The 14377-nt window shown below is 38.1% G+C and overlaps 2 protein-coding genes and 1 long non-coding RNA gene across 3 annotated transcripts in view; 2 read left to right on the top strand and 1 right to left on the bottom strand.

Moving 5' to 3' along the window:
* LOC119409937 (glycoprotein endo-alpha-1,2-mannosidase-like protein) overlaps positions 1 to 3512 on the top strand; it is a 14440-nt gene extending 10928 nt beyond the window's left edge. The window contains exons 3-4 of the mRNA XM_037676842.1: positions 1274 to 1350; positions 2540 to 3512. Coding sequence (XP_037532770.1) covers positions 1274 to 1350; positions 2540 to 3176 — 714 coding nt within the window. The 3' untranslated portion in view covers positions 3177 to 3512. The remainder of the gene's footprint in view (positions 1 to 1273; positions 1351 to 2539) is intronic.
* Positions 3513 to 4765: 1253 nt separating this feature from the next.
* Positions 4766 to 10921, bottom strand: yrdc (yrdC N(6)-threonylcarbamoyltransferase domain containing). Its single transcript, XM_037676841.1, has 6 exons — positions 10677 to 10921; positions 9499 to 9694; positions 7984 to 8098; positions 7779 to 7898; positions 7569 to 7699; positions 4766 to 5193 (listed from the first exon to the last, which is right to left on the bottom strand). Exons 1-6 carry the CDS (start codon positions 10846 to 10848, stop codon positions 5124 to 5126), a joined length of 804 nt encoding a protein of 267 aa, XP_037532769.1. The 5' UTR covers positions 10849 to 10921; the 3' UTR covers positions 4766 to 5123.
* Positions 10922 to 11226: 305 nt separating this feature from the next.
* Positions 11227 to 11742, top strand: LOC119409935. The gene is made up of 3 exons (XR_005186808.1): positions 11227 to 11399; positions 11465 to 11566; positions 11646 to 11742. It is a non-coding gene; the product is annotated as an uncharacterized LOC119409935 (long non-coding RNA).
* Positions 11743 to 14377: the final 2635 nt, after the last annotated feature.

Here is a 14377-nt window from a genome sequence, read left to right as displayed (position 1 = left end):
ATATATATATTTTTTTTATTATTATTATTTTTTTTCTTTTTCGGTTTGATCAGTTATAACCACATTTGAATTCACAATGGTATGATTAGGCAGTTATTAAAATGTCACTGAAGTGAGGAGATCCTGGCCTTGCTCATACAAGCGAGTTATACGAGACCTTGTTGGAACAGTGTTGCCAGATCTTGCAATAGAAACAAGCAACCAGCTCTATGAAAACAAGCTCAACTGGCAACCCACCACATTGTGTAAAACAGAGGCTGTTTTAAAACAGTATAAGCATACCTTTATTATTGCATTATAAACAACAACAACATTACGCTAAACACTTTGAATAACATACTTTTAAGTTTTGATTAAAAAAATACATTTTGCATATGTAACAAATTGTATTTTTTTTCTACGTATTGTTAAAACCAAAACATCCTGACATCTGCGTGTAAGTGGAGCCCCCTAGTGGTCGGCCACAATATGAGTGTTTGAGTTTGTGCTTGTCGCCTCGCCAACTTGGGCGGGAGCGATAAACAGGAAACGTGGGCGTGGAAGGGACAGACTACCTACTACCACTCGTCTTTTGCTTTATTGTGCAGAGCTGGGAGATAATCAACTAGTTTCACTCGGAAAGAAAGTTAAGCCCAAATAAGCAACTTCACGTTCAAAAACAAGCCCCCCAAAAAAAACCGCAACTCACAAGATTTGCAAGCAACTTTAGAAAAAAATCAAGCACAAAGTCGCTTATAATAAGCAGACTTGGCAACACTGCTTTGGAAAAAATCATGTTTAAAGTATGACAAGCGCCCCCTGTAGACTGGCAGCAGAACAAGTTTTAAGCCCCGCCCCCTTCATGCAAACAAATGGAACATTTTCCTGACCATTAAAATAAAAATACACTTCAGACAATTATTTCCAGGTAATATTTTTTTGGGAAATTCACATAGTTCTTATCTTGCTGCTGTATGCTCAACAATGCAGATTTTCAGTGACTTTAGTTTTGATCAGTTTTTGAGGTTTAAAGAAACGTCTCATGTTTTACTGTGACTGTGTGTGTCACGGCCTGATAGCGAGTTGGGAGAGTGTGTAGGCAGGACTTTTGTATCGAACTTACAGCACTACATGCCGAGTGATGCAGATACTGGTGTCAAAAATGCTAAATGGAAACAACCAAAAAACAAACAAACAAACAAAAAAAAAACATTTTGGCTTCAGTTTTGAACAAAAAGATGGTGGAGACTCTGAAAAACTAACTAGGTACATGTTTGACTTCATTTATTTCAAGGTTGCATTTCACATCCAGCCTTACAGAGGAAGAAATGACCAGACCGTCCACGACAACATCAAGTACATCATTGACAGGTAAGATGCTTACATTTCGTGTTGCAGCTCAGTTTGAATGCATGTAAAGCTGCGGAAACAAGAGGTCGCAACACAGACACACTTTGAGGTTGCTTTTTGATTATATAAGTGCAGCTTTGCGACTTATAAATGAATGTTTAAGTGAATGTTGGCTCATACACTTCAGTAAAAAGTGCCTGTCAGGTGCACACAAACTCAAAGCTCCCCCAGGACAGAACCTCTAATGGGTTTTATTTTTAAAGCAGAATCTGCACGTTTTACCTCAAGTTGCAAAACGTGAATACTCAGTCAACAACGGGATACATTTGAATGTTTTCAGTAATTATTTAAAGTTGTATATATATATATATTTTAATGACAAGGGCTTTGTATTGCTCACTGCTGAAAGGAAAAGGCGGAGTTATAGTGTTTTTGCCTGTTTCATTGCGTTTGTGTTCGACCCCAAAATAACTTTCACACAAAAATCAATGAGTGTTTGTCTAAAACTGATCTGATTCAAGATAGTCCTTATAGCTAACGGGCATTAGCCAACACAAAAATACAGTAGCTATAATTCAATCAGTATTAGTGAGCTATGATTTGGTGTGGTAGTAGTTGAGAGTCATTCACAACACAAACTCTGAGCCACACATCTTACGACTTTGCATGAGTTTGCAAAGACTGTCATTAAAAAAAAAAAAGATCAAATTACACCAACAGCTTTGCCGTTTCTCGTCATAAGATGATTTTAGTCTAAAATTTTGACATGAAAGATGTTGGGCGACAGGCATTCCTTCAAGGAACGCTAGGCCTTTAACTGCTTGTGTTATTGTTGGTCTAACCGAGTCAAACATCAAATTATAGTTTACAGTTTTGCAGAATTGTAGGTTTCATGCATCATTTTACACCAGTTTTTCATGTTGGACATCTTTGTTAAGATTCCAGATTTACTTTATGTCCGTTTGAACATTATTTGTTGAGTTTTTATTTATCCTTTAAGGAATTTAGGCAAAATCAAAGCAACATATCCACTATTTCTTTAAAATGAGAGGTACCCCCCCCCCCCCAGCACACACACAAAAACCTTCACCGTATCGTTTCTCAGCTGATGTTAGTCTTGCAGCTCTTTAAATCAAACGTATCAAACAACAATCAGTTCAGACTCTGCAGTAACAGCTGTCTTTGTTTGCCGTCTTGATATCTTTTGAAGGTACGGCGACCACGGGGCCTTCTACAGATTCACTTCCAGCACAGGAAAGAGTCTTCCCATGTTCTACATCTATGACTCCTACCTGACCCCACCCGAGTCCTGGTCTGAATTTTTAACTCCCACCGGATCCCACAGCGTGCGTGGTTCTGCTTACGACTCGGTCTTCATCGCTCTGATCGTGGAGGAGCGTCACAAGCACGACATCCTCGCAGGTGGCTTTGACGGCATGTACACCTATTTCGCCTCCAACGGCTTCTCCTTCGGCTCGTCTCACCAGAACTGGAAGGCCATCAAGGCTTTTTGTGACGGGAACAACCTTCTTTTCATCCCCAGCGTCGGACCAGGTTACATCGACACCAGCATCCGGCCGTGGAACAACCACAACACCCGCAACCGGGTGAATGGCAGGTACTACGAGACGGCCCTGCAGGCGGCCCTTAACGTGCGGCCGGAGATGATCACCATAACGTCTTTTAACGAGTGGCACGAAGGGACGCAGATAGAGAGGGCCATGCCCAAAAAAACAGCAACTCGTGTTTATTTAGACTATCAGCCACATGGACCCGATCACTACCTGGACCTGACCCGCCACTGGGCTGAACAGTTCAACAAAGACAAGGAGCAGTGGCTCATGTGAGGCTTAAGGAAACTGCATGCACTGATGTCATAAACTATATATAAAAAAAAAAGACTGATCTGGTCGTGAGTGCAGAAAGATGTTGCGTTCCGTCGCTCACCTGCAGGAATGAAAGAACAAAATGTTTGAGGTTTTGGGTGAAGCAGCACAAAGATCTGTCAGAATTTACTCTGAAATGCTCCGTAGACCGTCTGAGCTCTGCTTACAGCACACGGTGTCAGCCAGTCTGACCTCGTGTCTCTACTGTGAAAATCAATCCAGTCACTCAAAGTCTTTGTTTTCCCTTCTGTTAACCAGATATTGAATCCAAAATGTTTTTTTCTTTAAATAGTTAAGTTTGGAAGTTTAAGTTAAGTTTTTTTTTTTTGTATTTGCATGACATGTCTCATAATTCCTCTTTAAAATTGATTTTCTGCTGAACATTTAACTGAGAAGGAAACATCTCACATTTATCCATTAAATTTATGATCATGCCAGTCGTCTTTTAGCTTTTATCTTTGGGTGACCAATGGTTTTGGAAAAGAGTACCAACTTGCATCACACTTCTCACATGAGCGGTTCCTTGAAAGCAAATACTTTTTTTTTTTTTTAACAGGCCAAACACTGAGTTTTAATAATTTCCATTCAAAACTGTAAAAACAGAAGCTACAAGACCCAAAACTAAATGTTCAGCAAAGAAAAGAAGTTGCCAATGTTTCTAAACTCTAAAAGCTCTAAAAGAGCACAGCATGTCATGATTTCAGCTCTCTGCCTCCGGCTGCACTCTGCCAGCCGCTCTTGGCCACGCCCACTTCTCCCCTGCAGAGAGCTGACACGCTGCAGGATGAAGCTTTTCCTGCAGCTGTGGGCTGCACACTGGTGCAGCAGGGGCTAAATAATTTAAAATAATGTATTTTGAATAAAAAGCCCATGCCGATCGTGCGGCTCATCCATCAATCAGCCAGTTGTGTGCCATGTCCAACCTTATTTTGAAAAAGCTTGAAAGAGCTAGTCCGCGAATAGCGAACTGCGAAGTAGCCAGGAACTCCTGTGATCACAGACGCAACTAAAGATTCATCTTTATCCTCGTTTTCAACAGGAAGAGTACAACAGGTGTTTGTGAATACTTTGAAATGTGCTCCGTCACACATCACTGGTTGATTTTCATTTCCACTGGTCTCTTGATTTCACTCCCTTAAGAATCATTCATGAGAAAATTCCAGACATCTCCGAATGAGCCGAGACAAAGATGCCCCACACAGTTCCTTTATGCAGGATGAAGACAATAATAACTAAAACTTTTTATTTTGAATATACAGACAATTTACAATCCTTTAAACAAGCCTGTGTCAGGCACTTTGAAGGGGAGAGACGTAACATGCAACAGACAGATGAAATGCCCATATAATTATACTTTTAAATACTATAACATTGAACTCATATAGCTGAAGAGGCATCTTATGTTATTGTAAATGGCTACAGTGTTTGAGTCGGCTATAAAATAAATATTGGCATTACCATAAATAAAATAAAAAAATAAAAAATCAATAAAACAATTTAAAGAACTTTTAATCGGTACATAAAACCAAAGCATTTTTGCAATAGTGTCATCTCTAATGGTGCACTTATTATTCAAAGTGAAAATCTAGTCTGAAACCCCCTTTTTCCATGAACAGTCCTCGTTTTAAAGATCCAGCAGATCTTGTTTATTTGAATAAACAGGAAGCTGAGACTTCCTTCACTTCATTTAATTATAGATCAACTGTAATAAATGAAAATCTCCCAGGGGAAAATGTACCTCCAGGCCTGAAGACAGCTGCCATCAGTGACGTAAGATCTGATTTCTTCCTGAGTTTCGGCTTTTCCCAGGAAAGTCAGACTCACTGATTCTTGTTTTGCCACGTATGCCCTGGGTCAGAGCTGGTTGTGCGTCTCGGCGTGCGTTTCAGAGTGCGTAGAGTTTAAAGGTCATTCTTCCCCTGAGTCCTCTGACAGCCCGTATTTTCTTTCCAACACATCAAGCGTAGAGGAAAGGGCACTGAAAACAGAATTAGGGTTATTTCTTGTGCATTAAAACAAGTCCACTTCAAAGCAGGCATGGGTGGAGGCAGAGCGAGGATGACGAGGGACAAAAATAAACAGAATGTGACTGTATGGTTATTTAATGGCAGCAGCCGTTCATGATACATCTTTGGTAAACTGGAGTTGGGCTTTTTCAGAATAGTCAAAATTTTATTTAGAATGGAACCCAGATATAGTATGTAAAAATGTATTTATTTCAAAGTAAAAGGTTCTAATATCTGATTTTTCTTTTGAAAACTCCTCAAATATATTCATCCCTTTGACATACAGGAGTGGAAGCAGTGTTGTTCTTATAAAGGCTAACCAAACGACACAAAAGTGACTAAAACACAACATAAAGGAAGCTAGCAACTTCTCATCCGAGCTGCTGGCTGTACTGTGACGTCATCTACTGCAGAAACACATTTGTTTCTCTTCTGCTCAGTGAGCGGCAAAGAGGAGTCAGAAGCAGCAGCTGTAAATAAGCCGTTAGCACACGCTCACTGCTGATCTGGTGCTTAAGTTGTTCTGACAGAGGCTGTGCAAGAGACAGAGAATAATACAAACTCTCTCTCTTTTTCTAATGTAAAGAAAGCTCATTCTACAACCCAACCAACAAATTTAAGTTATGTGTTGATCTGATCAGATGCTTTCTGGTAACAACTGATCACATCTGTCAATATGATTTTAATGGCAAACAAAATGGAAACTATACAAGACAGTTTGCACTTATTTTTTTCCAGTATGAGAACAAAAGTGAGAGCATTTTGTTTCCCTGCCTGTCAGAAATCTATCTTAAGCCACTGGTTTTCTGGCAGATGGACAATAAACTGTCAAAAACATAATTCTAGGAAATATCATAGAAAAACAGGTGGAGATGTGTCATGTGGGACAAGAAACTGGTAAATTCTGGAAGCATCCAGATTGGTTTCTTCACGCTCACAACATAGACACATAGCTTTTGAACAAGATGTGCTTCCCAAATGCCTTCCTGGCTCAGAACCAACATCTTAGTTTTCAACAGAAAAAACAAAAGAAGAAGAAAGTACTGTATTTTTCGCTGTATAGGTCAAGATTTTTTGCATAATTTGCATGCCCTGCGACTTAATCAATCAAACTTTATCAATCAAGGCCAAAGCGACATATTTATGGATTTTTCCCATACTTATAAACCAATTTTTGGCTGAGATATGACCGTTTTCATTCATTATGACTGAATAAATTTAATACTACCATTTTCAGCCACTAGATGGCAGCAGAGAAGAAAGGCATGCCGTTGCATCATGTAATAGGTAAAGGTAGATATTAAATTTAATTCAATGCAGTTTATTTATATAGCGACAAGTCACAACAGAAGTCATCTCAGGACACTGAACAGAAACATCCATACATACAAATTATAAGTTGACACTATTTATCTGAGGAGTAGACTGCTTTGAATTTAATGACATAATCGGCTTGCCATACTCTGCACCGTCGTCTGCCTCGAGCAACTGAATCAGCTGCATTTCGCTGCATCGCCCCAGAGAAATGCAGCTGATTTGACCATCAAAGTGCATTTATTAAGTAAAAGTTCAACTGAGACACACTTTACTGTAAAATCAAGCTAACAAATAATTGTTTTAGGTGGTTATCTTGTTCAATTTCGAATGAAAGGACAGCAAGTCCCCCTCTGCGCATTCATGTTTCCGCATATCGGCTTTTGAAATACAGCTGATTTGACTGTCAAAGTGCATTTATTAAGCAAAAGTTAGACTGAGACACAGCTTTACTATAATCTTGAGCAAACAAATAAATGTATTTAGGTGTTTATCTTGTTAAATTTCAAAGAAATGTACAGACGCTCGTTCCTATGTGCGTGCCCGCTTCTGCTAATCGAGTTTTGAAAATGCAGCTGATTTGACCGTCAAAGTGCATTTATTAAGCAAAGTTAGACTGAGACACACCTTTACTATAATTTCAAGAAGACAAATAATTGTTTTAAATGATAATCTTGTTAAAGTCTTCCCGTGCACGCTCCCGCGGCCACCATTTGACAGCCCATCAATTTTTGGCACAACATCGGCCCACATTTCTGGGTTCGGCTCACATTTCCAGGTTGTCAGCGGTGACCTGTAACAAACGTGACGCGTCAGCGGTGACACATAATAGATGTGACATATACGGCGAAGCAACATATTTATGGATTTTTCCACTTTATTTGACAAATTTGGACTGATGCGACCTATAGGGCGGTGCGACGTGTACGGCGGAAAATACGGTACATGAATGAACTTAAGGCACAGAACATATTTTCATTTTATACATTACTTTGTGAACAACGGGAACGTGCAGCACCGACTGTAGACTCACCAGCCGGGTCTGATGACTCTGTATTTGCAGAAGACCGACAAGTCAATGACTGTTGACCCGAGGCGGCTCTGGTCTCCTATCGGACCACCGTCTACCACCACAGCCAGTTTAGGCCAGAGCTCCTGAAACTCCTTAAACAGAAAAAAAAAACCTTTTCATGATAAGTCAACTCAACCGACTTTAGAAACATTGTTAGTTTCTGACACTTACATGTACTTGTACTGTGCTGGTTTGTGAGCTGATGTTGGCGCTGGTGAGCGCTAACGGTTCTCCACACATCTGACAAAGGCGCCTCATGAAGGCGTGATTGGGAATACGTACACCTACGAGCTGAGGACAGGCAAACAACAGCAGCCTGTTTATTAATAAACCACTGGTTGTTTGATTTATACAAGTATTAAAGATGCAAACTTACTGAAGTAAAAGGGTTGAGATCTGTGTTCAGAGCGTGGGACCTTTCAAACACCAGAGTGACGGGACCAGGCAGCAGGTCACCCAACAGCTCCTCCTTCACCTTCACCTTGCAGTATCTATTAATGGAAACAAAATCACGAGATGATTTAAACTATCATCTAAATAATCTGTGTGCAGATGCTTTTATTATTGCCACCATTTGCAGAAAGACATGATCTGTTTAGAAAAATTCTTCTGTTTGTAGCAATTTGCACCAGAGAAGAACATAGCACTGATTATTGAGCATTTTGCTACTTTATGACAAATTAAAGCACAAATGGCAGATCTTCTTAATAAACTATAAGATTTTGTTGGAACATTTTTTTTCATGCCAAGTTTAGGATACTGTAATTAATAGGCCTGTCGCGATAAACAATAAATCAATTAATCGCATGATTAATGAAAAGTATCAAACTCATTTTCATTTATCATCTTTATCGTTTCTTTGTGTCTCTCTCTTTCTACTGAAGACACTGGATGACAAGAGGCTCAACTCCGGTGCTCTTCACTGACGCCTCCCTTTCTCTTTAAAATCCATTTTAACCGTCCAAAATCACGGTTTTGGATCGTTAAAAGCAGCTAAGCTGAGAAGCTAAGCTATGAGCTAAGCTAACAGACCTACCTCGGGGGGAAAAAACCTCCGTCTTGTCGAAGCTCCAAAATTCACGGTTGAAACCCGTGCCTTCATCTAAAAAGTTGTTTTTCTCTGCAGAAAGAAGCTGAGAACTTGTTTACTGATTTTTTTTAATTAAAAACTTTGTGTGAAAAATGTTATGCTAAAAAGCTCAAACCACACTGAGCGTCGGACATTTTGAGAACCGAAGAGAGACAGCCCATATCAGGTCAAGGGGCCTCCCTCCCATTTTTCTTATAGAGACACACTGCTCGCTTCCTCACTATCCATCCTTCAGTTCAAACAGTCTTATACTGCCATCCGGTGGTCAAAAAAAGGCATTACATGCAAAACAAATTAACCAACATTTCTTCTTAATTTTGACAATAATTACGAATTATTGTCAAATTTCAAACAATATTATCGTTTATCGCAATAATTTCTGAGATAATTAATCGGCCAGCAAAATTTGTTATCGTGACAGGCCTAACAGTAATTCAATATTTGGATGTACTAGTTACCTTGAACTCTACTTATTTAGTTAACCTGCCAAAATGGTTAAAAACTTTTAAGTGTTACAGAACGGTTAGCTTTGGCAGCAGGACTACACACTACAAAACAAGTAAGATGTGTCTTCGAGTAAGAATGACACTTTTACATGTGTGGTAAAGTTGTTTTCCTGAAAATGTTTGAACAAAATAACAAATCAGACATAGAAATTTGTACTTTTAATGACTAAAGTAATACACAGTGGTATAACTAATCTTTTAAAGCTGTAAATTTCCATCCGCCTGCCTTCACAATCCAGTGAATCAGAACTCAAGTCTTATCAGTTTAATTAATTAAAGCAGGGAGTGCACTCACTTATAGATATCTTGTATTTCTCCAACACAAATGGCCAGGGGCTTGTGTCCGTTCCGTCCTTTCACGTCGTAGATTTTTCTCACAGCCTCAGAGCTTTGGGCCAGACACGCCAGGCCGTAGATGGTGTCGGTGGGAACAGCAACAACGTGACCGTCCTTCAGAGCCTTCACAGCACAATGCAGGATCTCAGCATCATCTGGGAATAAAGAAGAAAAACATATAGAACTGTGCCACCAGGGTTTTTTGCAGCATCCCAGCTTAACGTTGATCTTTTCCTACACAGAATTACATCAGGTGCATTTAACACTCTACAAAACAAGAGCTTTAAAAATCCAAGGCAGGAACACACAACAATATGTTTACATGTGTTTTATCTGATCAGCAACAACTTGAGGTAGAATTAACCACAATCATCTCTGTAAAAGTACATGTTTATTACTCAGCTATTAAGAAAATAGATTTGCTAAAGTAAATGACATCTTTGAAATTACCAAATAACTAATGTTGTACCGATTAGAAACTAGGCAAGCCATTTGAACATACGGAAAAAAGTTCCTAAAAATGTGACTTAAAACTGTTAATGTTGAAGTTATCGAAACTGGTTTCGATAGTTTAGTTTAGGGCAGGGGTGTCAAACCCACTTACAAAAGGGGGCCAAAATTAAAACCTTTTTCAAACTAAGGGCTGGTTTTAGTCTCTACATTAACTCAAATCAGATACCCAACATCGTTTCTTTGTTGCAGGTTTCTCAACAAGTTTGATTGGTCTCATTTGAAAAAAAATTAAATGACAAAAGTATTTTACATTTAAAATAACATCTTGGGGGCCAGATAAGATGTCAATGAGGGCCACATTTGGCCCCTGAGCCTTGAGTTTGACACATATGGTTTAGGATTGTTACTTAAGTATAATACAGTATAAGTACTTTAATAATATACAAGTATAAATACAAATATAAATATATAAATTTGTGTATATAAATACACACAAATATAAATAAAGGCTGAATGAAAAATATTAAATGCTTGCGTTCTTGATAAAACTACACCATTATAAATCCATTCAAAAATGGCAGAACTCAAAGTGGAAACTATTGCCAGTATCACTATCAGGTTTATTCAACTGATCGAAACTTCGTGCACTTTTGTCTCTGACTGACATGTATTAAACAAATGTACCTGTTTGGATGTCCTGGTGAATCGTCGGCCCATTGGAAGTCTGCGGCAACAAACGGAGCAGTTTGGTCTTCAGTTCTTTGCACATTTCAGCTTCAAGTCGACGAGCCGCCTGTGAACTGCGACCTCTTCTGAACCCAACCAGTTTAGCAGCGGTGGAACCAAATGAAATCATAAATTACACCTTACAGTCACAGATATGTCCCTCCACCGACAAGGAGCATGTTGTCGCCTGATGTAATAACAGGAGTTCCGGGTGACGCCCCCAAGTGTTACGTCACTTCCTTAAAGAGACAGCTACATTCAAAAACGGCTTTAAATCACTGACGACACTCGAATAAACCAGATTTAATGATAATTAACTGGCGTCATTAAATCATTAAAATAAAAAAATCAGTCTAATTTGCAATTTATTTAAAACAAATGCCTTGATTAGCTCTTAAAAATAACGCCAACGCGGACCGACGTTACAAGTCCTTTTACGTCATCACGTAGTTGATTGATTAGGAAAATATAAATCACCTGCGAGTTTTTTTTTTTTTTTTTTAAATCAGGACTCCACTTCTGTTGAAGACCATGTCTACAAGTGTAACCTCTGACACGGGTAACACATTGCACACCTTTACACAACAGGATAATGCTGGTTTGTCATATTTTAAGAGTTTTTAATGTCAATTAGAGGATGAAATCCAGCAGAACGAAGAGAATGTCCATTTGTTGCAACAGGTTAGTCCCTACATGATGAGACCATGAAAGTAATTCATCCTAACAGACCAATAATATTCTTACAGTCACTGAAGGAAATGGACGACAGACTTGTCACCCTGTCCGAGAACTTGAATCAGTGCGAATGCGTCATAAATGACTTGATGGCTCTCAAACATGTTGTAGAGGTAAGTGTATGGTTTTCTTTAATTTATGCAAATTTATATATTCTTGTTTGTTTGTTGATCACTCTTTATGCTTTTACAGAGCAAATCCCTTCAAGATGTGTGCTACAGAAACTAACCGAAGAGTAACTGTCACTTTTTTATTTTAAATGTACCTGAATAAACTTTACAACCACTGAGTGCTTTAAGTGTAAAACATGACTGAGCGCACAGAACATTTCAGTGACAAGGTTTTATTAGTATTATATTGCTTTAAATTCATAGTATTTATCACTTTATACAAAACAAGCATAAGCAAATATTTTCACATTATACATTCTTTAAAAAATACAAATCCCTAACATTTCCTCACTCTTTTGGGGGGGGGGGGGGGTGTTGGACATTTTGATTGGAAGCATACTTTCCTATGTTTACCAAAGGTTGTTTGGAAAAGCAGACTTTGATTTACCTACTTCCAAAAAAGTCTCCATCTGCGATTTACCATTTTCAGACAAATGTGGGTTGAGTTAAAGACCATCTCTTAATAATAAAAAAATATTGGCAGCAATAAATTTAATTGACGAGAGCTGACTGAGCCACAAACGCACGAAAGGATGCAAAAACAAAGATGGAGTCCAAATGTGCTTGCCAACAAAATCTGAGGAAAATCTTTGTACCACTGAGAGCAAGATAATTCTTAAAACAGAACCATTTCTTTACATACCTCTTCAAATCCAGTATGTTTTGAACTAGTTGCCACAGAAGCAACATTTGCAGTTTAGAATTGATGTGGTACAACATTCATGGGCAAACGACTAACTGAATGCTCCAAGCACCGCTCTGCAGCACATTCATGGAAGGATTCTTCATCGCAACAGAGTTCAAGCAGTACACTACATATGGAGGCGCTAAAAACCTTTTCCACTGGGCTTCAGTAAATAAAGTTAGATTATGGAGCGAAGCTGAAGTAACTGGTTTATCACTGCAACTTTAAATTGCATAGATGTGTACAATGACTGTACCAAGTTATGAATGTATTTATTTTTTTTTTTTTTTTGTGTGTGACTTGAGCCGATTTGGTCACATTTTGGGTTTGAACAGGCCTTTACATCCAGGAAATTATCCACAATATGGTTAAACTTCTCACATTGTAGAACTTTGCAAAAGTCTTGAGCCACCCTTTTAAGATTTATTTTTATAGACGTTTTGCAATCTTGACCAACAGTTAAGGCTGCCTGGGAGTCCTTCAATGCTTTTGAACTCATTTAAGCCCAATTCATGTATCGGACTGAATGTTTTTAACAGACCTAATACTGACTTTCAAGCATCAAAGCACAAATGCAAGGAATGAAGTTCTCACATATACTTTTTTTTAAATATCTTTAGGCACTTAGTTACAAGCAGTTTTTAATGAGTTTACAAAAAACTAAATGCCAGCCAAAAAATAAAAAAAATCTTTTGCAGTAACTGAATTTGCTGAAAGACTTCTAATCTGAACATGTGGGGTGGAAGCCAAAATTGAACTTTATTCAGAGCCCAAATATCTAATTTTAAAGTCTTTAATTAGAGAAAATTGAATGGAAAATCTTACAATCCCAAGCTTTAGCGCAGTCCTGTATTAATGTAAAATTAACACTGATTTGACATTCCACTGATCATCAGGAACATTTGATCAAACGGGTGAAATATTTTCCTCCAATTAAAAAAAAAAAAAAAACTACTGCAGATGAAAAGACTAAAACCTGTATTACTAGCTCAATTTACTTTTAATGAATAACCTAGAAATAAAATGTGATTTGCCACTGGTGGACTTTTCACAATGTCCCAGCTGGAAATCTCAGACCATGTAAAACCAGTGGAAACCCAGTGCCTTTTCGTCTCCCAAGTTCTGCTGCTGGAGATCAGCGAAAATAAGACATGTCTATGTCAGAAGGAGATGGTCAAGGCAAGCAGGCTTACAGAGCAGTTAATGTAAGGCCAAGAGGCTTCAACACTTTAATCTACAGGAAATGATGCCTTTTCTGTCATTGCATTATGTCCCATGTGAACCAATACTGTTAAATTATACTCTGTATGTTACATATCTTGTTAAGAGTGCAAATTGTACAGAAGCCCAAGTGCTTAAAGAATACCAATAAATGGTTAAAGATAAACTGCTCTACATAAATGACAGAAGAATGCAAGGACGAAGGGTACATTTGCTCCAAACTCTGTTAGTAAAGTCAAAATCCTATACAAAAATACAAATCCTGAAATCTACAAGTTTCTCAAAAATGTTACACTAAAATGCTGTATATTTAGTTTTTAAGACACCATCTTTTAAATGCTACTTTACAGCAGTTGTATACAAAGTCTGTGGTGTCTCAAATTACTTTCTTTACAAGATACTGTGCAAAAAATAGGGTAGAGTGCAGCAAAATGTAGGGCTACTGCAAGTGAGGGCCTTCTGTTAAATGAAGTAAATGTCTGAGCAACAAACTAAGGGAAATGGGATCAGTTATGATTTGATGCTTTCCTGAGAGGGTCACTACCCTGAAAATCATGGGATGTTGACAGTAGCTGCTTACTGTTGGACCATTCTAGCAAACAAACAGATCCTAGAAGATTACTTTAACGTGCCGTCTAAAGTACATATATTTTTCTCAACTTACTTTCAGCAATAACTGTTCAGAAAATCAGTAACTTTACAAAAAAAACAACAATACAAAATATAAGATTGGAATAAATTATTTTCTGATAACTGGAAGATAAATGTATTTGTATATTGTTAAAATCAAATATTTAAATAATTTAACATATACAAAATTTAAGTTAGTTTAAATTAGAGGCAACTTA

The sequence above is a fragment of the Nematolebias whitei genome, chromosome 5 (assembly GCF_014905685.2).
Source record: "Nematolebias whitei isolate Nwh7 chromosome 5, NemWhi1, whole genome shotgun sequence".
NCBI lineage: Eukaryota > Metazoa > Chordata > Actinopteri > Cyprinodontiformes > Rivulidae > Nematolebias > Nematolebias whitei.
The sequence above is the reverse complement of the archived record's forward strand: the minus strand, read 5'-3'. Positions and strand labels throughout refer to the sequence as shown.

What these genes read in the sequence shown, in the direction of transcription:
- yrdc (XM_037676841.1), bottom strand. Translation starts at nt 10,848, where the DNA reads ATGATTTCATTTGGTTCCACCGCTGCTAAACTGGTTGGGTTCAGAAGA. An exon ending in TCACCAGGACATCCAAACAG is followed by an intron (nt 9,695 to 10,676) that starts GTACATTTGTTT and finishes CTTTATTCCCAG; the next exon opens with ATGATGCTGAGATCCTGCAT. An exon ending in GAAATACAAGATATCTATAA is followed by an intron (nt 8,099 to 9,498) that starts GTGAGTGCACTC and finishes TTCCATTAATAG; the next exon opens with ATACTGCAAGGTGAAGGTGA.